General features: G+C 47.9%; 2 protein-coding genes across 11 annotated transcripts in view; one reads left to right on the forward strand and one right to left on the reverse strand.

Moving 5' to 3' along the window:
* LOC116425560 (serine protease inhibitor dipetalogastin) overlaps positions 1 to 17,508 on the reverse strand; it is a 55,390-nt gene extending 37,882 nt beyond the window's left edge. Inside the window, exons 1-5 of one of the 3 annotated variants that reach the window (XM_031973473.2) lie at positions 17,251 to 17,508; positions 14,971 to 15,284; positions 14,804 to 14,897; positions 10,333 to 10,530; positions 9,551 to 10,249 (exon numbers count right to left, since the gene is read on the reverse strand). In XM_031973473.2, coding sequence (XP_031829333.1) covers positions 9,551 to 9,608 — 58 coding nt within the window. In that variant the 5' untranslated portion in view covers positions 9,609 to 10,249; positions 10,333 to 10,530; positions 14,804 to 14,897; positions 14,971 to 15,284; positions 17,251 to 17,508. Of the gene's footprint in view, positions 1 to 9,550; positions 10,250 to 10,332; positions 10,531 to 14,803; positions 14,898 to 14,970; positions 16,528 to 17,250 lie in introns of all 3 variants that reach the window. The other 2 variants (XM_031973474.2, XM_076371164.1) reach the window with 2 other exon arrangements.
* Positions 17,509 to 17,540: 32 nt separating this feature from the next.
* LOC116425559 (apoptosis-resistant E3 ubiquitin protein ligase 1) overlaps positions 17,541 to 27,909 on the forward strand; it is a 37,090-nt gene continuing 26,721 nt past the window's right edge. For 2 of the 8 annotated variants that reach the window (XM_076371149.1, XM_076371152.1), the window contains exon 1: positions 23,279 to 24,615. Coding sequence is in view for 2 of the 8 variants with exons in the window: in XM_031973458.2 (XP_031829318.1) it covers positions 19,017 to 19,194 (178 nt within the window). In the remaining 6 variants the exon portion in view is untranslated. Of the gene's footprint in view, positions 17,660 to 18,275; positions 18,517 to 18,997; positions 19,195 to 23,278; positions 24,616 to 27,909 lie in introns of those variants that run through there. The other 6 variants (XM_031973458.2, XM_031973459.2, XM_076371150.1 and 3 more) reach the window with 6 other exon arrangements.

Below are 27,909 nucleotides of genomic sequence, written 5' to 3' on the forward strand. Positions count from 1 at the left end.
TCAAAGCAAACTATTTTGCTATTATCATTGTATTCAAATAAAATTTCCACTTGAAGTAGAATGGACTTTGTTGCATTTCTTCCAAACTGTCGATAGTAAAATGGTACATGAGCTTAGTGGCGAAAGTAAATAGGTTAGGGAGAACTTAGAAGCTAATTACTGATAATATTGAATGGTAAATATTTTACTGCCAGTCACGTGCAATAAAATACAATAGGCAACTAAATTACCAAAATACAAAGTTCAACATGGTAGCTAAGTTCCTACAATCATTAAGCTCCAAGGTCAACAAAATCACCTTCCTAGCTTCTCAAAGCTATTCCTATACATCATCACTCTGCCCCAATTAACCCCTCGTCATGAAGATTTCTAGACTAACTTAACAATCGATATTATTCATTACCCACGGATCAAAGCAAACAATTTTGCTATTATCATTGTATCATCTTCAAATGAAATTTCCACTAGGATGGACAATTTTGTCGCATTCCAAATTGTCGATAGTAAAATGGTACACGAGCGTAGTGGCGAAAGTAAATACGCCGAGGGGTTAGACCGCATTAACGAAAGAAACAAGATTCTACGGCGCAATCTCGAGGCAACAGCTGTGAGCAGAGGTATCTAAAACATCTGACTTCTGCACCTCGGAATTTTCTTGCGCAGTCCGTTGCACGGCCAAGTCCTCTTAGAACGCGTCGAGCGAACAGGATGTCTGAACGAGTGATTGCCCGTTATACATGTAATTACACGCGGCCGGCGCTAATTAAGCACGCGTGTAGCGTTTGCCATTTTTCCTTCGGAATTGGGACCGAACGGTGGAGGCGGGCCTGGTCGCGTCGGTGTCTCGGGGTCGGGGACAGGTCGTCGATCAGTCGCAATTACCGGGTCCGGCCCGTGAGACGAATTAATTAGAGCCAGACAGAGAGGCCGTCCGAGGTAATGGTCCCCCGCCGTTCGCGGCGTGTCCCTGCCTGTCCCGGATCATCAGGTGGTCGTTAATTCGCGTTTTAATAAACGCAAGACCCGCGCCGGGAAGCGGCCGCGGCCCTTTTTCCGCTCGGCCACACACGCGAAGCCCCTTCGAGCGTGAAAAATCGTTTCATAGTCGACGGAATTACGATGTCCCGGGAATCCGACTCACTGAACAACTCCTTTTTCCTTGTCTCCGTGTTCCCTTCTACTTAGCTGGCTCGCTACCTTTTCCTCTAGTCCTTTCATTCTATTCGTGCGCCAGTCTTCCTCTCTGTATTTATTTCTTTTTCCCTTGCTCGGTACCTCTTACGCTCTGTTTCTTTCTCTTTGCGTTAGCCTCTTTTCATCTGTATTTTCGTCTCTCTATCTAGCCGTCCTCTTTCTTTATCCACATTCTTCTCTACACTGTGCCTCTCTTTCCTCGTTTCTTCCTCTTCGTCTAGACTGGTACCTTTCCATTTCTGTTTCTCTCTCTGCCTACCTGCATTCCTCTCTCTAAATCTATCTTTCTCAACATTTCTTTCTCTTTACCTAGTCTGGCCTCCGTTACTCTCTATTCTTCTCTTTGCCCAACTACGTTCCTCTTTCTCGTTTTCTTTCTCTTCACCTAGTTTAGCCTCTGTTACTCTATCCTTCTCTTCGCCCAACTACGTTCCTCTTTCTCCATTTCTTTCTCTTTAATTAGTCTAGCTTCCGTTACTCTCTGTCCTCCTCTTTCCCCAACTACGTTCCTTTCTCTATTTCTTTCTCTTTCCCTAGTCTAGCCTCTGTTTCTCTCTATTCTCTTCGCCCAACTACGTTCCTCTTTCTCTTTGCCTAGTCTAGCCTCTGTTACTCTATCCTCCTCTTCGCCCAACAACGTTCCTCTTTCTCTTTTTCTATCGTGCGCTCGTTGGAACGCGATCGGCTAGTATGCACGTGGCGCCGGTTTTTCCCGTGGGAGACGGATAACATGGAACCGGGTCACGGGGATGCCGAACGCGTCCGAAAGTCAATGAACCGAAGCCGTAACGCTTTTAGAGGATCATCTTTTATTGAGGCACCCGGTCCGCGGGTCGCCCGCCGACGTTTTCTGCTCGTTTCCAATACGACGAGGATCGGATAGACGTGCCGGGATTCACAATTGAAAGACGCTGGTTCCCGCGACGTTCAATCGAGACGTTCCTCCTGTACGAATGAATATTGAATTTGAGAAACATTTCATCGAGTGCTCCCGTTATTCTAACAGAGTATTCATAGCGTGGAATTTACTTCCTTCGAAGCACGCCTGCGAGTTTCGATCGTGTACTGCTCGGTGTATAATCTTTGAATCATCGAGTTTGTGAATTACCAGGAGTGAACTATCTAGATCGCGAAGAGCTGATCTAAATACTTCGTCGATCGAGGTCCTGCTGCACCGGTCATTGAAATCACCAGAGACCTCCTGTTTCACTGATAATACAGCTTCTACGCTGGTTTCGCAGATATCTTAGAGTATAGACATTCTTATGTGTAAACTACTGGATCTATTAAGCCTATGCACTTTAAGGTTTCTTACTAGAAATGTATATTAACCCTTAGCACTCCAGATGGTTCTGTAATCTATCAGCAACTGCAACTTTATAGTATCTCTAATGAAAATGAAAAATGCTACAACATTCCTTCAATTTTTCATTTCCTTTCTGAGTACAAAATTTGGATGTGTGGAAAATCTAAGAATTTTAGGGTAGTTCCTTCGATTCATTAAAATATTCATAATACAACTGGTGCAATATTGGAGTCTACAGAGTTAACCTTTGCACTGCGAAGTTTTTCACTAGAAAAATTTCAACATTTTCTGAGATGAAGATGATATTTTGTAAAACCAACTCGACGAGAAATCCACGTGAATTGACGGACAAAGCTATTTTACGTCAATATTTCTCAGATTGATGCATTATATGAAGTATAATATTAAATATCAAACTTTATAGCTTCACTGTAGGAAATCAAGTGGTGGCAAAGGGTTAAAGGGTTAATACATATATGAGAAAATATACAGAAATCAAGAAACGAAGCTTTGTACTTCGACACTTCGCATATCGATGCATTACGCGAAGCACAATGTTATTCACGAGTCTTTGTGACTGTTCTATATGCAAATTAAAAGGTGACTGAGAGTTACCCCCGGGTGCAAAGAACCAACAGGTCGTCCGCGTCTCGATCAGGAGAAGACTCTCGTGGAACCTGTTACAGAGTAGTCCGCGATTCTATAAAATCACGGGTAACACGCGAGAATCGTATAACAAGGTATCCCCGGCGGAGCGTCCGTTTCCGTTCAGTGGCTTAAAATTTGAACGACCGGTGACAGCGTATAATTACAATTACAAACAACCGACGTTAATTTCCAGCGATTCGATCGCGAACGGTCGTTACGGGCACGAAACGGGCGGCGCGACGTTAATCGGATCGTGGCCAGTAGCCATGTAAGGGCCTATGCACACGAGCAACGCGATCTTGCGACGGTGACGCTGGCAATTTTACATGCAGGTACCACATACACAGAAAAAATTCCATTTTACACAATATTTTAACTATTTTAACTATTTTACCTACTATTTTGTCAATCGGTGTCGCTTTACGTACATGTGCCACATATACTGAGCAAATTTTATCTAATACAATATACACAATTATACAAAAATGAAATACATACATATATATGTCCTCTTTATCGCGATTCATTGTTTTGTCGATCGCACGGTGTTACGGTGAGATCGCTAGACAAAACGACACCGGATCGCGACAAGGATGACAAATGCATGTACTTCTTTCTTTTTAATTGCGTACATTGTGCAAGATGAAGTTTCCTCTGTACATATGGAACACATACGTAAAATCGCGACAGGATCGCGTCGCTCGTGTGCATAAACCCTAAAGTGTGTCCGCCGGCGACGCAATAGAAGATCGTTAAGACGCGAGCGGGACGAATACGGATGGCGGAGTTAACGCCGACCGTTCCCATGGGGGTTAACGGGGCGCGCCGCGCGATCGGAACTCATTAGTTCTGATTTGACGGTAACCGCCGCGAACGATCCTTAGATACGGTCGCCGGCCGTATTAGCACGGCCCTCGAATTAATTGTAGGATCGGTAATTCCCCGGGAACGGCCGATTTCATTAAGCAGTCCTATAAAACGATTAAACCGCCGTGTGGAAGGTGTTATCGGCCCGATGAAATCGACACGACCAGTTTTTGCGGCGATGTTCGCGCTCCGATCGCTCGCTCGCGACTACTCCGAGATTAGGAGCCGCCCGGGATCGCATTATCGGCAACGATTCCGGGGCTCTGTAACTCTTATCGACGTCGCCGCGAACGCGCCGATAAACGGGAACACATTTTCACCAGTGCGCCGGAAAATTTCCGCGTGAACCGATACCGGTTGCTCACGGATTAGCATACGCGATCCCCCTCGGGACTGAATCCTGGGGCAAAGGTTCGCAGAATGTCGTTAGTTGATTTCAGATGAGCCGGAGATTCAGGATGCGGCTCGCGCGGTTATCGGGAGCTGCGTCGGCCATCTTGTCGCAACCTGGAACTGACGCGTATCTGTTCCTTATGGACCACGGTCGAAAATCTAGTCTTTGCAATAGGATAAAAAATTCTATAACAATGGAATAGAAAATTCAATATTCTTTGCAAGTTGCTGCAGGATATTAGAAACTTAAGATGAACAGATGATAAATCGTCTGTGGACTTCAGTAGATGCAACATGTTACTCAGTGCCGATTAGAGATATTTTCCTTATTAAAAATACATCTAAAGCAGCATAAGTAATGCAATTGCATTTGGTTGATTGTAGTGAATTTCGCAAGCAGATTAGTCGTTAACACTAGAACTAACAGACTTCTTAATGATTAAAATATAACACATGCTTCTCTGCGATTTAGTAATACTCCAATTGAATCTTAAGTCAATTGAAATCTCAGTATTCATTCTTAGAGTTCGAAATGCTGATTTGACTTTCGGTAGTTCCAGTGTCAAACTTATTTCTAAAAACCTTCTCGATCTGTTTCCTTGCGAACTACCGTCTCGACCGGTTGCGGCCCTCGAAATGTTTGAAAGCTAGTGTCAACCGACAGCAGTTTTCCCAGCGGGCAAGACAAAAACATCCGTTATCGGCAGAGTCTGTCGTCACCTCGATTATGGGGATACAGTTTATAGGACAGGCTCGAGTGCGCGCGAGGCATCCGGTATATTCAGGGGAGGCGATGCTGTTGCTCCCCGTTTACGTTTTTCGTTCGCCGGGGATTTAACCGCGTTTCTACGATCTTTGTTTACTTCCGGCTGGATCAAGTCGCCGGCACGACATTACCGGCGCATTTAACGCGGTACGCGAACCGAACGGGACACCGAGCGCGAGATTATGTTATTATTTTATGCACGCGTAAACGCTCCTCGTTTTGCTCGTCGCCTGGTACCGCGGCGTTCGTACAAATTCTAATGGGTCTTAACGCGGTTTTGCTCTTGTTGTTTGTAATCTGGCAGAACTATCCCCCCGGGAGCGTAAATCGCCGGCTGTCGCGCGGCGGAATTATCGGATTCCCGATAACGGTGTTCTCCAAGTGTCCCCGAGTTAAACGCTGCCGCGTTTAGAGCTTAATTCGTTCGCGGGAGTTCGATACCTTTAATCTTGGATTGGCAAAGCGTGGTCTCTGGAATTTCATGGAATCTTTTTCTAACGAACGCCGGCCTGGGCGTGTTCGTTTGCGAGCAGAATTTTTATCGTGGTCGTTTTGCCACGTTAACTGTATTTCCTCGAAGGAGATTTTAGGAGTATTAGAATCAAATGAATTGCTCCGTTATCTCGACAGATTTTTGTAAGAAATATTCAAGAATAGATAAATTTCTACTGAAACGATAGACGTTGATGAATACTACAATATAAATCAACGAGGTGAAAGGTGAAACATTAGAGAATAGATAGAAACTAGCAAGACAAAGCATTATCAACATACACGTTACAATTTCAAGCGTTCTCCCTAACAATGAATTTTCCCATTGATAATCATGAAGAAATACCTAATAAACAGTGCTAATAATCCTCGTAGAACGCCGCTGTCACGGTCACTAGAATCTCGATGTTTGCCTAGTTTCTAATACAGAGTACTAAGTTTCATCGGCATCCACAAAACAGCACGTATCGAATTCCTATTACAAACGGACGAAAATAACGCACCGCATACCTCATCAAAAAGTTAATCGAATTCTCGCGGAGTAACGGTGGCGCGGAGCCTTCACGATCTAACATAAAACGCAAGAAAACACCTGAGATTCGAGATCAAAGAATTCGAACGGCTCGGTGGTTCCCTTCCGCGCGTGAGAATGGAAGCTGCTCCGAGCGGGGGAATTGCGTGAGAAGGCGCAGAGGGGGGGGCGACCCTTTCGACGCGTATTAATTAAAAGCCGAGACACTAATTGGCACCGGGCGAGGATTATCTGGCCGATGAACGGAAATACTGGGTATCGTGAACGCGGTCCATTAAGCCGCGACCTTCCGAACCCCGCCGGGGCACGATTGTATCTCTCGTTTCCGATTTATGCCCCCCTAGTCGGCCCCTAAGAATCCTCCAGTAACACGGGATTAACACCTTGATTACGTCGCTCGAATTTGGCTAACGCCACTTTCAAACTGAACACCTCGTAACGATTCCAAATCGAATATACGAAATATACAAACAGTAAACGCCATTTAATTCCAGAAAACTCAATTTAACCTTTGCAGACGAATGTTGATATTTTGAAAGACTCGCGAGTAGACAATTGAATTAGTCAAACATGAGATCAGCATGTATGAAAAGTTCTATTCTTCTAGTAGATTATGCAGGATAAGTGAATCCTGATGAGCCTAGTTGCGAAGGAAATTATAGAACTGGTTAATAATTCATTTTCTTAGTGGTATATCTAATGAACCTAATTCTCCGAGAGCTACGAGACGCAGGAGGATCTATAGAGCAATCGCTACGGGAGCTCTCGGCTTTCCAGTCGCCGTTTCATCAAGAAAATTATTCGAACAGTATTTGCCGAGTGCTTAATGGACAGTCATCGCGTTAGAGCGAAAAAAAGAAACTCCGAGCAGCAGAACCGCTACCGTGTTGAAGGACTCGAAGAGGCTGCCGGAGAGGAAGAGGAAGAGTTGCAGCTCGCCCCGTGAGCTAGCGCACGAGCCGTCGCGACCGCGCGAGAGATTAAAACGAAAAACCATCGTGCTCCTTTTTTATGCCGTTCCACCCTCCCCCTTTCTCTCTCTTCCTCGTCCATCCGGCTGAAAGGAGCATCGCGCCTGGCCAACGCGGACACGCTACTCCCCGCGGAGAATTCAATGGGCCGCTCTCTGACCGAAGCCATTTGCCGTGCAGAAGTGAAGGAGGGTGTCGACGCTAGACTGGTCCGGGTGCAGCGATAAAGGATAGATTCCATTAGTGTAAAACAAGAATGCTGTTAACTTATTGGACTCGACGCGAGGTTTAACACCACGGAGGAACCTGTCAATCGAATGCTCAGCGGATTTCATTAACATTATTTAGAGTACGTCAACGCCGGTTCCGATCGAACCGTAATTATTTACTTTCCCAGATCCGAACGGACGAGCGTCGATTCTCCTGGGAATTATAGAACGAAGTGTACGATAAACGTCTGCAGTGTTAAATAAACGAGACTAGGGTTGTGGCTGAGTCTAAAGAACGTTGGCAAAGTAAAAAGATATCGTGGAATCTTGGCACTAAGATGGGGACACCTAGCATTGGAGACTCAGAATTCCTGGCTGTGAAAGCCTATGCAAATCTGTTGGGAATACAGTATAACGAAGCAATCTGATGGCGTTCGTTAACTTCAAATTTTTCCATGGAAACTACAAGCGTCCATTGAGATTTCGGTTGATTTTTATTGAATCTATTTCTTCGTTCATTTGTCAAATATTCACTAGCTTCTGAAGAATTGTCGCAAAGATGGACGTTCGAACGAGATCACTACCGGAAGAGCACGGTTTCATTCTCGGCGGCTCCGCGCGAGGAATGCAGATTTTTTCAATGGTTCCCGGCGACCTTCCGCCGGTTACCGGGCGGAACGCGTGTATTCGGGTCGCCATTTTATGGCCGCGGACCCCGGTGGCCGAGACGCGCGAACATACGCGATAATCGTTACGATTCCCGGCGAACCGTTAAGCTGTAATGGACCGAGTACGGTTTCTGCGCCGGATAAAGCGAATATTAATAACCGCCAGCGTCATTAATCCCATTTATCGGGGCGGGGGCAATTGAAAAGAAGACGAGATACCGGGCAGCAAGCGGGCACGCTCGTATTTCATGCGTGTGTCCCGACGTGCCACGATAAATTGCAAATAATACAGTCGTCTTGTTTGATTTACCGTCCGGACGTGGACCGTTCTATTTGCATTCCGCGCCCGGGATCCGGTTGGACCTTTGAACTCTGCTGGTCCGACGGCTGACCCACTTCGGACGAGATCAATCCGTCAGCCAGCGACCGGTCCGATTTATAATTTCGCTGTGTCGGCCGAACAATCAGCACGACATGAATAAAAGTCGCTTCGCCCATTCAGGAGAGTATGCTCAATGAACGGGCTCCGAGAAGCAAAGTTTCGGTTAATATTGAACATATAGAAGAGGTCATCGACTAGTAGAAATACAAGTAGCGTAACCAGAACGCTTCCGAGAAGAAGTTGCGGCGAACGTGTGAAAACGGAATAAGAATTAGCGTTCCGACCGGTCGACATCTGGGTCGATGGGTTTCATTCTAGTTTCGCTGTTCTCGGAACAGCAAGCGATTAACCTGTTAACCAGGTGAGACTATTGGCTGACAATGACCGTAGAGACTCCTACCAGTTTATTTACAATTTCTAGCATCCTACTTCATGAGACTTATCAACGGCGGAATTACAAACTGATTCTGGTCTCCCTTGACGCGAGACGAATCATCGTTTTCCTCTCTCCATGATGGTGCTCGCGAGGGTATCGGTATTCGAAGAATCGTCCGGTTAACAAGACGTCGTACGGTCAGTGTCGGCCGCTTGTCGCGCGAGGGATCGCGAGAACGGTTTCGCCGGTTCATAGTCGACTGGGCTCCGCGCGGAATAATGAACGGTCCCGTCCTGTCCCGTCGCGCACGGCGCGGTGCGGCGCGGCGCGCCGCGGCGCGGTTACTTCATTTGTTTCTCGATTGGCGAACCGTGAAACCGTTGAAATTAGTTGCGGCAGACGGGAACGAATTATCGATCATTTTCCCAGACGCGGAATAATACAGCCGGCTAGTTGTCCAGCGAGCAGGCGGGCAGTCGGGCGCAACGGTGCGGATTCCCGTGCGCGAAAGGGAAAAACGGCGCGGCCGTTGAAAGACCAGGAGGAAGAAGGGTGTCGCATGCGTGACCGCGCAAGCCTGTTTCCCCGTTGGGAAACGAGGGGCAAGGTTTGCGGGAGGCGCGAACGAAAAGGAGGTTGCGACCTGTTGCGGACTTTCACCGGAGCGGAACGGCCGGAGATGATCGAGCCGGAGATCGATCGGGTTAGGGCGGCGCGGCGCGGCGCGGCTTAAAAACGATACCGACCTTGGAGGCAGCACAGCAGGACAATCCCGACGACGAGGTGAACGTGACGGTGCATCATCCTTGGTCAGGCGTCGACGGTGCTCTGGCCGGAGATCCTTTGGTTGGTCGGTTGTACGGCGGGTGTAATGAAGACAACGGCGTCGAAGACTGACGACGACGATAACGACGAAGACGACGACGGAGGCGACGTTTAAGTTTTACAAAGACAACTATCTTGGTGCGCAGTAGGCGGACGTCTGCGAACGATTATCTTATTGCGCCGGGCGTTCGTGATCTCTCGTTCGCCACCGGTTGTCGAGGAGGATAAAAGGCTGAAGGCGCGCGATGCGAGTTGCCGGCCGGAGAAAGGAGAGACACGACTTGGTCCGCTTGGCGTGGCGTGGCGTGGTGTGGTGTGGTGTGTTTGGCGGTGCGGTGTTGGCGCCGTGACGAAGGAGAGGAGGAAGTGCCCTCTTCGACCTCTATCGTCCTTCGAGGTCCACGAACGACTGAGGCGCACGAAGCGACGTCGGTCCGGCTATAGCCTCCCCTTCCTACTTTCACGTGGCGTGCTCCCGTTTCCAGTGGAGGCGCGGACTGGAGAGCCTCTCCATGGGCCATTTACCATTACCATCATCGTCGACGACGGCTGCCGGTACACGGCGGAGGGGCGGCGGGGGCCGCTGGCTGAACGAGACGCGGGCACCGAGGGGACGAAGCCTGAAAACCCACGAACTGATCAGAGATCGGAGAACCATCGGTTTCTAGGCCAGCTCTTCCTTCTCCACCTGAAAACCTCTTACTCTTCCTCTTCGACCTTTTCTTCTTCATCCTCCTCCTCTTCTTCTGCTTCTCCTCATTCAACATCTCACCGAAATGTCCACCTGTTCCGCGGACCTTCGCCAGTCATCCTCGATTTTCGAAGGATTCAACCTGCGTCCATCGTCAGCACCGATGGATCTGGTACGCGGATCCTCGGTGAATCCCGCGCACTCCGTAGCCTGTGAATCATCGAGAAACCTTAGCCAAGCTGATCGGCGGAAGAAGAAAAGGGAAAAGGCGGAGGTTTCTTTTCCAGAAAAAGTGACCGATAACGGACCCTAACCTGATCGCGGCGGTCGCCCGCCCCGCGGAGAACCTGATTGAGAAAGTTAGGCGATTAAAAGTGTAAAACGGTCCGACGATAGTAGAATGTTCTCGGCCGGCCGATGAAGACGCCAGCCGCGCGACGCGGCGGGCATCGCCGATTTACATTTCAACGGGTGCACTTTCTAATCGAACGATCGCTCGGGGAGGGAATTTTCTTGTTACCGACAGCGACATTAGTCTCCTTTCCTACTTACATTCTAACCGGTAATTTCCCGTGCAAACGAAGTCGCGCATTCGCCTCGGGAACTAGGCATTTCGACGTCCACCGCCGCTCGGTCGCCGGCTAATTAATAAAGAGATTTCGCGGGTAGCACGCGAGGCGCGCGGCGATTAATCGCGGAAACGAAATTATCGGGAAGACTTTCTCGCGAAACACACACTCGCGCGCGTGTACATATAATTTCTAATTGAACAATCTCGTCGGGAAGTACGAAAGATTCACGGATTTATTCCCGGAACGTCTGACGGGATTACGTCCGATCCAGTCGAATGGCCCGGCGCGTACTTTCCTAGATTCGACGAAAACGCTGCCGGTGCTCCAGTTTCGGTCGCCTAACGCCCCGAACGGGGACTAAAAAACACGGCGGCCGGTCGTTACACACGAAAGTGTGGCACTGGCCCGAGGGAAGAGAAGGCCGAATGTATGGCGGGGCCTCTCGCTCCGCTGCGGTCGCAGGTGCAGCGCACCATCCCTCTGCTCCCCTCGATCTCCGGCCGGAGGGGATCGTTCATCAGCATCAACTCTGTCCGTGGCATCCCGCGTAATGCACCCGGTACCTCGTTTCAATCTATTAACGCGGATACTCCGAAAAATCCGCTGATGGCCTCTCCCGTTCGGCCGAAAAATGTGGCCGGCGAGGATTCCTCGCGGCCAAACGACTCGACCGGGCCCTCGGGAAGTCGAATGGGCTGATTACGAGTTGACCGGTGTAATTTTTCAATCTTCTGATACCGCGAATTTCGCCCTATTTATTTTCTACTTAAGACGGATACGAAGGCTCGGCGAACGTTGCAGTTTCGCGTCTAATTTCAGGGGACCCCCGATGGGTGGAGTTCGTGATAGATAATTGATGAAAATATTAGGGGCGAGAGATGAAATTGCTGAAATTTCGGTAATGTTCGGCGAGACATCGGCTTGTTTCACGGAACTCCTCGAATAGAATTGGACGGAACGGGCCGCGACTATCGACGTGAATCTCGTGTGGACTCAGCCATTAACCCACTTACGCGTTTCGCGCGGTTATTTCGCCGGAGAGACACGGCCGCCGTATCGCGCTCGATTTTCCAGGCGATTGTTTCGTCCGCGACCGCTCGAGGCACCCGAACGGCCCGACAGCGGAGCGGATCGCCGCGCGACGAAAGGCCCGGTGTAAGCAGCACCCGCGAAGAAAGAGGGGCGCAAAAAAAAGGAGAAGAAACAAGGAACAGTTTCCACGTTCCACGGCGTTCCGACGTGTTCCTGTAAAAAAGTGTCGGGTCCGAAACGCGAGAATCAGGTATTCCCGATCTGCCCCCGCCAGCGGCGAGGCAACCGGGCCAGGTGACCGTCTACGTGTAACGATTCGCATGTTTTTTGCATGTGCTTCACGAAGACGGCCTTAAAGCAACGAAACGGCCGAGCAACGACCTCGTTCGCCGGGTCGTCCCGGGCCGGTCATTACGAAACACGACTTGGTCCTGCGTGCACGGGGGACCGGGCTCGTTTCGAGCGACCGGTGTCCTTGCCGAGGACCTTCGATTCACCGCGGTGAACACCCTAAAAACCGGCGAGCCCGAGATTATTCAAACCGAAGAAGCTCGCGCGTGGACGTCGTCGAATCGATTTAAATCGGGCTTCCACCGCGGATGATTTATGGGGAACAAAGTGTCCGACTGGACCACTCGGCGGCACGAAGGAGATAATAAATTCCCGCGACAAGGAATAATAAATGATGACGAAGAGACGAGAGGGTCATTCCGGGACGGCAGCCGGGAGAAATCGCGCGCGCGAGCGCGTCCCTGTAGGCCGGGAATACCCTCCGAGCGAATTGAATTTGAATGGATTCATTATCCGCGTCTTACGAGCCGGTCCCGTATTTTTCCTCGGACGAGGCGAGAGAAAACGGTCGCCGGTACACGCGAGCGGGCAGCGCGAACCGGCTTTTGTTCGCGATCCGATTTCTGCGATCGATCCCGATCATCCGACCCCCTTTTCGTGTCCCGTCTCCTCGACGCGTGCGCGCCCGCGCGCGATGGAGAGGGACAGGGAGAGCATAGATAGATAGACGGACAGATTGCATTAGCCGACATGCGAACGAACAACCGCCTTTATCCGGCCGACAGATTAAGTTATTAGGTGGCGCGTGTGTTGGGCCGCCCGCGCGCGTTCGCCCGGTAATTGCGTATAAACGCGATCGCGGCCTGCGTCCGATTTAATGGCCGCATTTTCCAGCGTATTTCCTTTCGACACGGTTCGATAAACCTCGGAAGGATCAAAGGAGGCTCGCGCGCCTCGCCGGTACCAGTCCGACAACAGGATAATTTGACGGGAAGTCGCGAGCGAGCGCCGTTGCCAGCCACCGCGGAGCTGATCCACTTTGCCCGATCGCGGGATCGGACGCACCTGCGATCGGTCCAGTCGGCCACGGTCTCGTAAATTATTGTAACATTACGCCGGGCAACCTCGGCACCGTTATACCGACGATTAATTGATACACCGCGGCCTGCCACGTTTCAAGATTCATTACCCGCGTCAAATCGAGCCGAAACGTTCCGCGGGGATTATTAAATCGCGGTGGACCGGTCGGCAGCACCGGTTCATTATTGAAATGAACGGACCGATGCGTCGCTCATTGGTCGTCCGCCGTTAAATTCGATTCGTTAGACGAGAGATACAACGCTCGAGGGTACCCGGCCAGGTGTCATTAAGTCGCCGATGATTTACAATGCCGGAGTCTTTAAATCACAGCCAACGAGACGTTGACCGATCGACAGGATGATAACGCTAATCGCGATATCGCGGGCCGAGCGTTTATCGGGACGGGCAACACCCGAAGAATGCCGCGGCACCGCGCCCACTTCCGGCCGATTCGGTCGTATTTCACGCGAGCGTATCGGACGGAATCGCGAAAATCGATGCGCGAGCCTGATCGCTCAATCGGAAGGGTTTCGGCGACGCCCCTCGTTCGCCGGTCGTGCTTCGCTGCGAGGGGACGCTGGAGGACTGTGCCGGATACCTGCGCGCAATTGGCAGGCAACGGAACGCGAGCAGGTATCTAACGTCGGGGCACTTCGTTTTCGAGCGTATCAGATTCAAAAGTTCACGCGCGCGATCGGATCCAACTTGGCTGGCTCGTCCGTCCGTTTCCCGATGCTTTTACTCGCCTAGATCCAGCGCGACGCGCGCGCGCAACGGTCGCCGTTGAACGGTTCCTAAAAACGGAGGAATCGAATCAGATTGGGAGGCATCAAATGCAGAAGTAGCTCGCCGTGGACGTCGCGAAAGAAATGTTGACGAAAGTAGGAACAGTTAGCGATGACCGGATATCGGGACAAATTGTGCTTTACATTCCCCGTGCACGTGTGTCCGTCTGCTCGCAGGCTGGTACCATCCGTCCCGGCGCGGCGGGTCTAGCGTATTTCATGCGCGTTCCACGGGAAAAATGTTTAGGCTGGTCCGCGGGATGTACGAGCGAGTCCGTGAAAGAAACGCGAGTCGCGCCGGGCCGGGCCAAGCCGGCGTTGCTCCGTGTAGAGCCGGCGAGCCGGGAATAGGGATATTCCATGTATTAAATAAACATTTCGCCGCTGTCAAAGCGAGGTATAGCGGTGCGGTATAGTGTCCCGTGTTCGTGACCATACAGGGGAACTCGTAAAGTATGCGACCGGACAAGGCGAACGCGACGCGTTTGCACCGGGACTGCGCCGCTGCCCGGCCATTCTCTAAATTACCATCGGGTCCTGTCACCTCCCCGCTCGCGGTAATATCCGACTGGTAGCGGGCAGGGGCACTGTTTAACGACCTTTTAAACGTTACCGCGCCACGGTACATCTGTTCGTTAATCGTCGCAAAAGATAAGAAAAGAATCTGGATCGCCGTGACCTAACAACGCAAGAAATCCACTATAAAATATTGCCAGCTATTACCGGCGATACCTCCGGTGATGCCTCGACTGCCATACGAGTCCTCTCCGTCTTATCTCTCTCTCCGTCTCTCTCCACCTTCCTTCGTATCCGTTTCCTATATAGTTAGACGAATGTATTAATTCGATAAATAAATAACAAACTGTATCCTTCGTACACGAGAGGAATACCCGACTTATACCCGGCCGCTCGAAGTCGTCGAGCTTCTCGCGGCTTCTTCTATTTTCCGAGGAACCTGTTGATTCGATTTGCTGACGGTAACCGAACGGATCACCCGGCAGACATAATGGGATTGACACCTCCGTCGTAAAACCGGACCGTCGACTCGCCGGCCAACACGATTCCGCGGTGGTTCTTGTTAACCGGAGGAATGTATCACGTACGGAACCGATTGGCAAAGAAGTCACGATCCATTTATGCCACCTCGGCTCTCCTCGTCCTCTTCATTTATCGCCGCAAATTAAGGCTTCTGTTACGCCAGGACCTACGGGAAAATAGTCTCGAAGATACGAGCATTACGCTTCGACTTGCCTGCATTTTTTTTTTGTTTATCTTTATCGGGGTTTCGTTCAATACAAGAACCTGCTGAAACCTGCCTGTAACATTGTCTTATTCTCGAACTATCCTGGAGTGATGCTCCTTTTTGAACGCCGACTAGTACCTACATACCGTTCGGCCCATTTACGTCCATCACGTATCGTTTGTTTCTTTACTTGTATCCTTCGCAGACCAGATTTCATCCACGAAAGTTTTGAAGTGTGTTCCATTTTTTATATGGCGTCTGCGGTCTGCAGATCTGCTATTCTATGTTAACGTTTCATGGATAATTACGTTAACACTGAAACTACCAGAGGGTCAGATGACCCATGATGTCTTCTTTTTGCAGTTATTAGAAAGGTAACGAATGTTTCTCTGAGAAACTATTAAAGAAATTCATTTAGCACTACGCATATTGAATTGTAAATCAATTGAAGTCTGAGCAGATGCACTCTTGGAGTTTCTGTAGTGAAATTTTCAGAAGTCAATTGAAGTGCTTGGTAATTTTAGTGTTAAATGAACTTTAATATTATCGATCGAACTTTGTTACTTGGCTGTATCAAACAAAATGGCGACTGTGAGTTGCCTCGTTTGTTTCAGTGGCGATCTTCTCAATTATAATATTTTATCCGATAAATCTTCTAAACGAACTGTTGAAACAAATGAAGCTGAAACGAGTCGTTGAATTCCTAAATGTAATTTCGTAACTTTAACTAACTATATTTATAGGATTCATCTCATTTTCTTTATATAAAATATAGGATTACGGCCGTCACAAATATGACACTGACAGCGAACGTGTTAACGCATAAAATTGATAGTGTAAAATATTCGAGGTTAAAAATCGAATTTTATAATACACGGAATGAATAAAATGAGCTAGTCTAATTAACACATTATATACACCTTGTACGTACATTATATGGAACACCATACGTAGCGATGCGAAAATTGGTACACAGTACCTGCAGTTAACTAGCCTATCGTATCTATAATATATATATTCACACCGTGGTAATTGGATATGCTGATTAAATGACTGGCTGACAGCGATTCTTGATCAACCTGGGTTGCACACTTATCAATAATTGGCGGGACTGGGCACGTCGAAGACAACACCGTGTTAATGCGAGTCACGTAATTGGTTCTCTATGCGAGACAGTAACCTTTGTAGTTAGCTGTCGGAATGCCTAATGAATCGCTTAATAAGCAAGCGACAAAATGTTATCTGTTTGCAAGAATAATTGCTACCTATTAACACGTTCCGTGCCACGGAAATTTCAGTCATATTTTGCTTATGAACTGTATTGATTTTTTAAATAAAATATTAAGTTCTATTCAAGTTTTCTTTTAATTTTATATATTTCGATATCGTTTCTCGATGTTTTCGGTTGTAACGTATACAGCTATTCTTGACCACGTGTCCCTTAACACTAGAACTACCGAGCATTTAATACGATTGATACGTAATCTCTATAAAAATTGTAACAATAGATTATTTTCAGTTTCTTTGGATATTCATCATAGTACTCAAGTGAAATTATTTATTTCCAAGATCATTTCAAATATTCAATGCTGTTAAGGTATTAACTGTGACACAAACAAATCGAAACCAGTCATTTTGACTGGTACGTAGTTCTAGTGTTAAAAATATTTTGTTACAAAAATTAACGTGTACCACATGTTACACATGGCATTGAACGTGTTAATCCTACAATAACAATAACATATACGTTAATTATCATTTCCGGACAGGTGGATAACCCCTGAACGTCTACATTTTCAACAAACAGCAAAATTTAATATGCAATCAGAAACCGAGCGTCCGATCGTTATCATCGACTATAGAAAAACTGATTGCTACATACGCGGACACATCTTGTCAAACAAGTTTGTAACATGGATCGAGATACCTTTTTTCAAACTCGTCATGTGGAAACGATCGACGTTAATGAGGTTAGGCGGCAGGCAGCACAACTGAAACATATCTTCCGCACACAACCACAGAGGGCCAACGAGCTCGTTCAACTCGGCAACTATTTCGTTTGAATTCGATAAATCTCAAAAATTCCCGTCGAACAGTGCATCGTCTAAATTAACTTTACCGACGAGCCAGCGAACGCTCCACGTAACATTTAAATTCCGCCATAAACGTGCCCCCTCCCGCCAACGGAAAGTACTAGATTTGAAATCCAATGAAACGTAACGGAATTAACCTATTCGACTGAAAACAGTCGCGGTGCACAGTGGGGCAGAGATCGACGACGCGGGACTACTTCTTCTAACCGGCAAAAGGAACTCGGTCGCATTCGACATTCGAAGGTAACGATCACAATGTCGAGGACACGACGTCTTGTGCACCGGCAGCGATCCCTTGCGTGGACCGTTAACGCAGCCTCCTTAGCGTGCCCTGGCCGGCTGAACGGAGCTCGTCCATTATTTATTGGTGACCAATTTACGGCCTCGTTGCTAGAGTATCGGCAGCCGGATTACCGCGAATTTCGGTCGCATTCTATTTTCCTTCGGTACCAGTTAAATGGCAGTCGCGTTCTAACGGTCCGCGGGTGACACGTGATTTCTAGAAATTCGAATCACTTGATTTTTGAAGGCGTTATCGGTTAACCGTACCCACGTAGGTCTTAAGGTAAACAGGATTTCAGATAACATCTTGCTCAGACGTCGAGTGAGACTGCATTTCGTTCTGATATGACATTGGAATAGAATTATGTTAGTGATAACGTGGAGATTTAGAAACTCTCTTGATTCTTAGATAAAGAAATAGAAAGGTAATGAGAATTATAGAACGTCAATCGATTAAGTTATTTAAGTAATTAGAATAACGATTTCAAGATTTCATTTTTTGTATTTCATTTTTTTCATTACTGTTTACCTTTTTACTATTCGAGTAACTGTCTAATGGACTGCTTTATCGATGGAGATCGGCGAGCAGCGTTATCGGCGAATGGTAATGGTGATGTACCATGAAATCGATCTCCAGTCCGACCATTGAACGAAACACCGGCGCGTGAAGTCCCTATGATGCTCATAGTGTCCTCCAGCTGTCACTCCATCTACAGTTATCCCGATTCTGCCCGACCACGCACCGTTCTTACCTCCATAAAACTGCGCAGCATTGTCAATCGTGTCGTGTGCCGACGATTAGCCCTATTGAAAATGTGGTAAGCCCTATTAACATAAGCTACCGCCTAGTTACATTTACCAACACCCGTCTTGTTTACAAACACCGCGGCGACATAACCTCCAATTTGCGAGGCTACATAACCTGTTAACAGCCGACTATATGTACCGTCGCCGGAACAAATATAGTGACACCCGTAAAAACAGCGGGGTGCCAAAGCGGAAGTGCTCTCCGGTACCGAGGGCTCGCTATTCGGAAATAAATTTATTCGGTCCAGTTTGTTATGCAACGGTATTCCCACTAGACGAGTGATAAAAATAAGCCGAATCTAGGTGTGGTAAAAATGTCCCGTAATCCTGCTATCGCAACGAACGGGAAAGGCATTTTGGCGCCTAATTTCCGTACAGGAAGTGTCCTTCATAGTGTCCCCCAAAAAAGTCACTACATTTGTCCCGTCAACGTTCCGACGTGACAGCTCGCCGCAAGCACATGCAAGCTTACACCGTCGTTACATTTTGAAGATGTACCGGAAATCAGGAAATGGCACGATGGTCGACCGTACTTTCGGGAGTGTTCCTGGCCCTTTCGATGGTCCTGTCTCTTGGCAAACTTTTGATGCTTGCCACCGGAAACGCAAGCAACGGGGACCTCACCGAAGCGGATCAGTGGCTCGCTGAAATCGGCCTGAAACAGTACCGGCCCCTCTTCCGGGAAAAAGGTCAGAATCGAATCGACCCGTTCCTCTAACGTTACCGTTGCTTCCTTGACACTAGAACTACCGGCCAGTAAACTTCTGCATTTTCTTATAATAATACATTTATTAAATTTTCAATTTCCTTATACTCTAGGTATTCATCTAAATCAATTTCTTAAATAATTTAGAAAATCTGTGCCTTTCCCATAATTACCAGAGACTCGAAATGAGTCGTTTTAACCTAACCGGTAGTTCTAGTGTTAAGCTTACGTCACGTGTGGCATCATGCATGACGATTGCTTACTAACCATTGCAATTTTTAGAAAGCGTTTCGCTTTCGAATTCGAGGATGTGAGGCGTACGGACAATTTGGTCTGAGAAATTGACCGTTAATTGTTTTCAAGCGGGAGATGGTTTCTCATTAGACAAGGACCGTTTTCTATTGCTGGCTTTGGTCCACCTGTCGGTAAAGTCCTATCATTTCTTACGACTGGTCCTCGAGCAGAACGATTGAAATCGTCCGTCGTGCGTCCAAACAATAGGCTCGTTATCGCGCGCCGTGACACGGGAACGCATTGTCTGGCGTGCAGTCAATTTCATTGAGAATAGGGGTACCGGATACTATTGATTGCCCCTAAAGTTATCGGTCTTCCGGAATGCATTAATCGTGCAGCAACAAGAACCCGGCGCAGCTCCGTCGCGGCTCTGCCTGTGCAAACGTTATTCATTACTTTGGCAAGAGCTCGGCCACTTCGGAATTCATTAACATCTCAAAGACTTGACTCGAGCAGCCAGAGTTTCCGGGTAGCTCGCTGTCATCCTATACCCGGAGCGCAATTCAGTTCTTCGTTACGAAGTGTGAAAGGAAACGATTCTACAGCCGATTTCCCTGAAAAAGAGGATCGGCTAATGTCCTAGGATTGACTTAAAAACTTTAACTCAGTTTGCACTCATAAATAAGAAATACCTCAGAAACAATGGAAGTTACCTCGCTAATTAACTTAATCGTCGCCTCATTAATCAATACTCGCGCAAACAAGGAACTGAACCAAGAAAGAAGAGTACTCATTAACCCTTAGCAACCTCTATCTGTTTCAACAATTTTTTCTATATTTATTTGTAGCATCACAATTGTACCATTTAAAGGTAACATTTCAAGGACTCCCAAATATCCTTGAATAAATAAATTGAGAAACCGAGAGCACTTCGGACCGCAGAGGGTTAACACCAGAACTACCAGATGGGCCAGAATGACCCATTCCTGATTTCTTATACAATTACTGAGAAGGTACAGACGCTTCTCTAAGAAATCGTTGCTGATTTAGTAGTACCTACACTGGAACATAAACCAATTGAAATCTGAATAAATACACAGAAGCTTTATAAAGAAATTCAGAAAAGTCAGTCGAAGCTTGGCAGTGTTAGCGTTAGGGACACAACGTGGAGGTGTCCGTAGTCCCCAGGCAAGATGCCCAAAGCGTCCAGCACACAAGACACCCCTAGTTGGTAGCCGATGGCTTAAGAGGATCAGGGGCAATCCGAGCACGCGATCCTGCTTTCGCCGGTGGTGCATCCGCAAGTTCTCCGCATCACGTTTGGAGCCCGAAGCGAGACCGGAGAGAGCTGATAAATCTGCGTCAGTGTCCGGACTGTTATCTCGTTGGCCGCGGTCGCTGCCAAGGGGGTCGGCGCTTGCGCGGCTCCCGTTTCGGGGCCAGGATTTTGCACCACGTTTATTGGTGGGACGAACGAACGGATACGAAGTTCCCAGCTGCGGCAATGTCGCTGCGCGCTGTTTGCATTCGGCCGCGCGGTGGTGGGGCATGCCGCTCATCCCCTTTCCAGCGTCTGCGTGTGCACACGGACGCACGCCGGTTTTTTCGGCGTCGTCCGCGGACCGTGACGCTGACCAATAAGCGACAGAGCTCCTGATGGCCCAACAGAGCATTCCCGTTGAATAATAAACGCGCCCCCCTCGAACGCTGCCAGATGAAACCGTCCCGGGCGGCCGCTCGACAACTTTTCCATCATGGCAACACGACCGTCTAATGATGTTTCCCTGTCAATAGGAGCCTTCGCAGACTGGGCCGAGTGGACGGCCACGGTAATGGACGGCCGACAAGGTCGACGACAGAAAAAGTCGGGGAACTCGTTAGGGTAGGGAATTCTGCTACCAATCTACCCGGATCCTTTGCCAATGGATTGTTATCCTCTTTGCTCGGCCCTGGAGCTGAGTTCGTACGAAACGCTGCCGTTGGTATATTTTTGGCTCGAGGGAGCACTTCGTCATCGAGCATCGATCCACCTTGGTTCCGTCTAATTTTTTTTTATTCCGACGTTCGACAGGAGAAGGTATTACGGATGATTCGGTAATTTTAATCCGGTCAGAGGAGAGGCTCTAAAGAATTTCCGAGAGGCAGGCTTCCGTCGACGCGGCAGAAAGCAAGATCGGTCGGTCGAGAGGAAACTAACTATTCGGTGCAGTCAGCAAGTACACGCTTCACCCCGCCCCGACCCCCGATCGACCGTAGATCGTTGGAGATTAAGCGTGTCTAGATGCCGGGGGCGTTCGTTGCGGCGCGAGTACACTTCTCCTCGATTCGGCGACAAGTGCGCCGCAATTATCGGAAAACTCTGATCCCGGGTCCAGTGGGATACCTTGAACCCGACGTCGAGGCCCCTCGAAAAGTTGATTCGGAAAGGTATTATTAAATCGGTCATCAGTGTCTCGAGCCAGCGAATCGTTCGCTCCTCGATCCTCCTAAATATCTCGGCTCGCCCCCCGTCATCCTCCGACCCAGAAACGCATCGGGGAATTCAATCCCCGGGTTTCCCATCGGTTTTCAATCTTCATCGAAGATTCCCCGAAGTAATATCCGCGGAACGCCCCGTAGAATCGTCCCCGTCGATGTTACGAATCGCTGTAAAAACGGGGACCTTGGGACTCGCTGAAGAAGCTGACCCAGAAAAGCGTCTGTCCTCTCGATGCTCCTCGAAATCAACGTTCGATTCGCCCGGTAGGAAATTCGTGAAGTGTCTTGAAGTCGTTAAACAGCAAACGGTCCCATCAATGTTGCGAATAGCTACTCTAAGTACCTCGGGAGCCTCGTTAAAGATTGGTCCTTCGCGCGACCTAGAAACGCGTCAGAGGACTCTCCCTCCGATACACTTCCCAAATCGATTCCCGATGTTCCAACGGCGCGGATCTTCCGGAAAATCCGCGGTGTCTCCGAACGACCGTCCCCTATTCGCAGTCAGTAAAGGTATCTTCGGAGGATGGCCGGATCGCGTGAAGGATCGAACGGTAAGGGGTAGCGTGGGAAACTGAACCGTGGCGTGTATGTACTTTTACCGAAATCCACGCCGATGATAGTTCGGGTAAAGCTGTCTGTCCACTCGAGGGTGAAACCATCGGGGATTGCTCTCGAGAACCTTTTTCGCAAATGTACCCTATCTCGAGAGCGGCTGTCCGATTGTCAAACTCATCGTCGCTCTCAGGACAGTATCTCCTTATCAGACACACTCGCAATAATTTCAACACTAGAACAACCCAAGATAATTTCAAGTTTCCTTTACACTACAAATACCATTAACCCTTTCCGGACGAATGTCGACACTTCAGAGAGATCGAATTTTCATAGTTGGAGCACTAAGTGACAAATGATTTAGTTCCTGAAGCAGCAAGAGATTAGTACGTACTTTCCTTTCTTATTATTTAAGAAATCGATGTGTAATTTAGCTTCATCTGCTGAAGGTTTTGTATATTTCAAAGAATCTCCGCTAAGGGTTAAGACACTTTTATTCTTATTATCGTTATCCAAAATGAAGGATCAAAGATATATGTCAATTGATTTTTCATCGACCATTGTTATCTTAAAGGTCCTCCGCATAGCTTACCCCGGCACACCAAAGTTCATCAACATGATCAATCAATGTGCCGGTTGTTCTAGCGTTATATGGACACGTACCCCAAGGAACGACGCGAAGGGTGAGAGGTGAACCTCTCGGCTGGCGTGGCGCGGTGTTCCTCGCGGCCTGGCTTCCGCCTGGTGGGAGTACGAACCGAACGAACGGTCTGGTGGGTGGCAGAGGGTGGTCTCTGGCCGCGTTATCGTATCGCGTGCAGTCGTCTGGCGTGAGTCCGCGCGTACGGATCGTCGAGTCGCATCGCTCTCGGTTTCGGGAAAACGGGCGTCGCGAGGTGGTCGCCCCGACAGAAAACGAACCCGCTCGACGAGCAACCCCTTCGCGCTCGCGGGTCCCTCTTCCGCATCGCTCGTGTTACGTCGCCGTTCGCGGCTCGATCGGGAGGACGCATTAGTAGGATCTAGACGTAATAGACAGAACAATTCATTCACGATTCTCTAACGGATCTCTCGCTTTCTGCACGTTCTCTCCGCGGTGATGCCCAAATGTTTCCACAGCACAGTACAATATTTCTCGAGCCTATTAGTCTATCGTAAAACGATGTAGAAGTAGTCGGTAGTCGTAGATCATGGTTTAGCAGCCGCTCCAAGCAAGAATGTACGAACGATCGCAAAGAACATTCCGACTGAACGCCAGCGTTCAAGCGTAAGGTTCTTCTCGATGGTCAAAGTTCAAAGCTATTCGAATGAGTCTTGATCAGCCGCGTTCCGCAGCACGAGCGATCCCCGCTGAACCCATCTACCCGTCTACGGGGTAGACGGCCGTAGACCCCGACTTGTTTTAACATTCCTCTGTTTCGGTTGCCGGTGAAGGAGGCGAAGACACCAGCGGCGTGAGCATTATGCGTGCTGTCAGGGGCCGCGTACGCGTCGACCACCGTGCGAACCGCGTGCCTGCGAACAACGGTGACGCCGTGAACGAGCCTCGGATATTCGCGTGTTCACGGATCCTCTGACACGCTGGCCGGTCCGCGCCATAGTAGACGCGCCGCGTCGTTCGTAGAAAACCTTCCTCGCGTTCTTCAACCCTCCCGGACCCGAGCCGTCTGCGTTCAATCCTCCTTGTTCTCCTACGTTCCACCCGCTTCGCGTCGGCCGAGCCGGCCCTCGCCTCGGCGAACCGCTAGCACGCTGTTCAACCTTGTCCCACCGTAACTTTCACCTTTCGAAGACGATCGTCTGACCCCCCCGGCCCGCCGCCGCCACCAGTCCTCGTAGAAGAGAATTAGACGTTGTTAGCGAGACACCGGTTCGAAACGCGATACGCTTTGAAGTATCGGGACGCGAGAATCACGGGGCGACTATTTTCACCGGAAACGCACACAACCCCCGAATATCACACACACGCATACCGCAAGCCTCGAAGCCGATCCGAGCGCACGACAACGCGCCCGCTAACCACCGGTCGAAGCGCTCTACCCAACCGCGATTTTTCCGTTGCGACGTTCCAGTTTTTGACGCTACCCCGAGGCGGGAACCACGATACACCGCCGACGGGACGGATCGCCCGTTCAAACTTGTAAGTTTTCATGCATCGCTGCTCTTGGACGCGCGCGCGCCATTCGTACGATCGCGACGGGATGTTTCGGGAGATTTGTTCTGTTTCGTGGAAGCGTATTTTGATGTTTATCGTTTCGATATTGCGTGGATGTTATGTAGAACAGGTATATTAGAATTCCACCCCTTGGCTACGGAATTTCAAGGGAAGTGTATCGAAACCACCGAAATACTGAGTTAAACTAAATTAACACTAGGTTTACGGACCCCGTCAATTTCACGGATATTGAATTTTTTAAACATATAGTAGCAGTTTAAGTCGATTTTGATCCGTGCAATTATGCGAATACGCATTGCAATACTCTACAATTTTCGCGATTTATATAAACGAACACGTAGTTTTCTAGGAACAATAGAATGAAGTGTAGAATAAACGTCCGTAAATCTAGTGTTAAACGAATATAAATTAATCACGTTTGTATAGTATATGACTAACGGAAGTAATTGTTGAATTAGAATTCAGTTCACTTTGCTGCAATTATTGTAACATTTTGGGCCTGTCAGCGCTGACAGTGTATCGGAAACAAATTTTTAAGCCTTTAGGCGCCAATGGTAGCCAAGGGGTTAAAATCTATCAAATCATTTTTATGACTTCTCTATGCTACAGATGTCGATCTAAAGAACTACCGAAATTTTAGTGTTACCAAAATATATTTGGATCGTGTTCTTGCTAAATGATACCCGCGATTAACGTTAACAGTCACGACAGCGTAGCGCCGTCGGCAGACCGCTTCTAGCTTCCATTCATCGATCAGCCAGAAACCTCATCAATCTCTATTAAACCTCTAACTATTCGAAATCATGAATAATTACCCTTCGCGCTCTAAACGCAGAGAAGTTGCTTTCCGCTAATGACAAACGACAAAATCAAAATGCGCTTTCAAAAAGTTTCTAGTTTCATTGTTATCAGTCTCAATCCGTCAGACTTCTGACGGCGAACAGGATCCACGAGGGATCCATATGCAATTTATATTAATTGGAACGCTCCGATCGCCGAGAACCAAAGTTCGCGATAAATCGATTCGCGTTCAACAGCCATAGGATTAAAATTCACGCTCGCAGCCTTGTTTACCCGGAGCCCCGTGCGACCGAGTGCTGTTATTCGCTCGGAGACCATCGAATTACGCCTCTAATTAAGCGTGCACTTCGATTTGCCGCGCTCAGCGGCCGACGGACTATTTAACCCTTCCGCGACGGCTGGTGCACATCTGTACCACTGTATTTTCGAACGTATTAAAAACTTGGAATCAAAATGTAAACGACTGGCCTATATATCACATCGTAGTTTACGGTTTAACATTTAACTACCCAGTATATTTTTATACTGTGATTAATCGTTCAAATGAAATACCGAATTTCTTAGAGGATCTTGGTGAAATAATTTGGGCGATGACGCAAGGAGGATATATTAGACAAAATGATGTAGCAAAGTACTCGGACATTTCTGTTCTGTGCGAAGGGAAATTTGGAAATTTTAATTTCTGAGAATTTAACACTAAAACTACCGAATAATTGACTTTTTAAAATCCCTGTATAGAAACTCCAAGAATGCATCTATTGAGGCTTTAACTGATTTACAATGTAGTTTACCTATTAGCAAACCAATTTCTTCAATGATTGCTCACATAAACTTATCTTTGTAATAATTGCGAAAGAAATCAGGAAGGGGCCATTTTGAGCCGTCTGGTAGTTTTAGTGTCAAAAATTTGAAATTTGAAGATTATTAATATTATTACTATTATTATAATTTAAGATTACTAGCTTGTTCAGAGGTAAAAAACAGAAGTTCACTATTTACAAAATTGTTACGATTCCGTCTTCGATTGGGACTCTCGAAAGAAGCTTCGAATTCCAACTCCGACTTACGTATTCCAGAGAGTTAAATCCGACGCGCCGCTCGCGTGTCCCGTACACCCCAAGGCCCGCTTAAATCTCGTTCCCTTTATTATTTCGAATTTTGCGCGGCTCGGCAAGTTCGTCCGCGCACGCGATTCGCGGGAACGAATTTCCCTCTTAATTACTCTGGGTCACGGAAGCCTCGGACGATCCACGATACACGAATCTTTATGATGAACTTCGTACACAGGGATAATTGTGAAATATCACTGTGAACTATCTGCAACGGCATTTACAATGATCGTGACTCAACTATAAAAAATCTAAAAATAACCAACATTTCCATTAAGAATATTGATATATTATTTTTTAGGATTTCAAGTTCGAAGTTCCAGAGAAATCGCAGTGTCTTGTATCTTCAAAATTGGTATTATTTTTATTATTCCTAATATCCAACGACTATAATTTCCATTTGTCACTAATCAATCTAAAATCTTCCTATCTTCTTTCTAAATCTTAGTAACTCACTAAGCATTCTTTCTTTGATTATACCTAATATCCGACAGCTATAATTTCCATTTGTCACTAATCAATCTAAAATCTTCCTACCTTCTTTCTTCTAAATCTTAGTAACTCACTAAACATTCTTTCTTTGATTATTTCTAATATCCAACAGCTATAATTTCCATTCGTCACTAATCAATCTAGAATCTTCCTATCTTCTTTCTTCTAACTCTCAGTAACTCACTAAGCATTCTTTGTTCATTATAGGCAGAATCTTTTCATCGCGCGATCATAGCCGCAATGCTTTCCCTCGGCCGTAGAAATCTCGGCGATCAAACAAGTTCAAGATCTGCCGGCTCGATTGATCCTACGTTTCCCTTGAATTGTTAATCGCGGCCGTTCGACTACCTTCGTGACCCAGTGCGCCCCAGCCTTCGAGGAGCAACACCGTTCGCTTCCGGACGCATTACCATTTACCTCGTAGCCGGAATTGTTCCGCGACAATCGAAAGTTCAACGATGCCGTTCAAGCTACCGCCCGGTGGAAGGTAACACGGTCTGAGGGCTCGTCTCGAGAGCAGTTTCTCGGGCTGCGACGGTTCCATTTGAATTTCTAAATCGTACTCGAGCGAGCTCCGGGACCGAGCCACTGGAACCCGAGCGGAGGGAAAGAGAAAGAGACGGTTCGCGGAGGACGTCTGGGGACCGGAAATGTAATAACCGCGAGCGCTCGCCGGCGCGACACTGATCGGGGATGGTTTCTGTTAGATTTTATTCGGTAAATGAGAGCCAGCGGAGGAATACGGCTCGAGGGTATCGTGTTGGCGATTAGGTGAACAGTTTCATGAACACGTTGAATGCCGTCCAACCGAAACGAATTACTGTAGTTTTTTCAGTTGAACGTTGATTATTTGAAA

The sequence above is a fragment of the Nomia melanderi genome, chromosome 9 (genome assembly GCF_051020985.1).
Source record: "Nomia melanderi isolate GNS246 chromosome 9, iyNomMela1, whole genome shotgun sequence".
NCBI lineage: Eukaryota > Metazoa > Arthropoda > Insecta > Hymenoptera > Halictidae > Nomia > Nomia melanderi.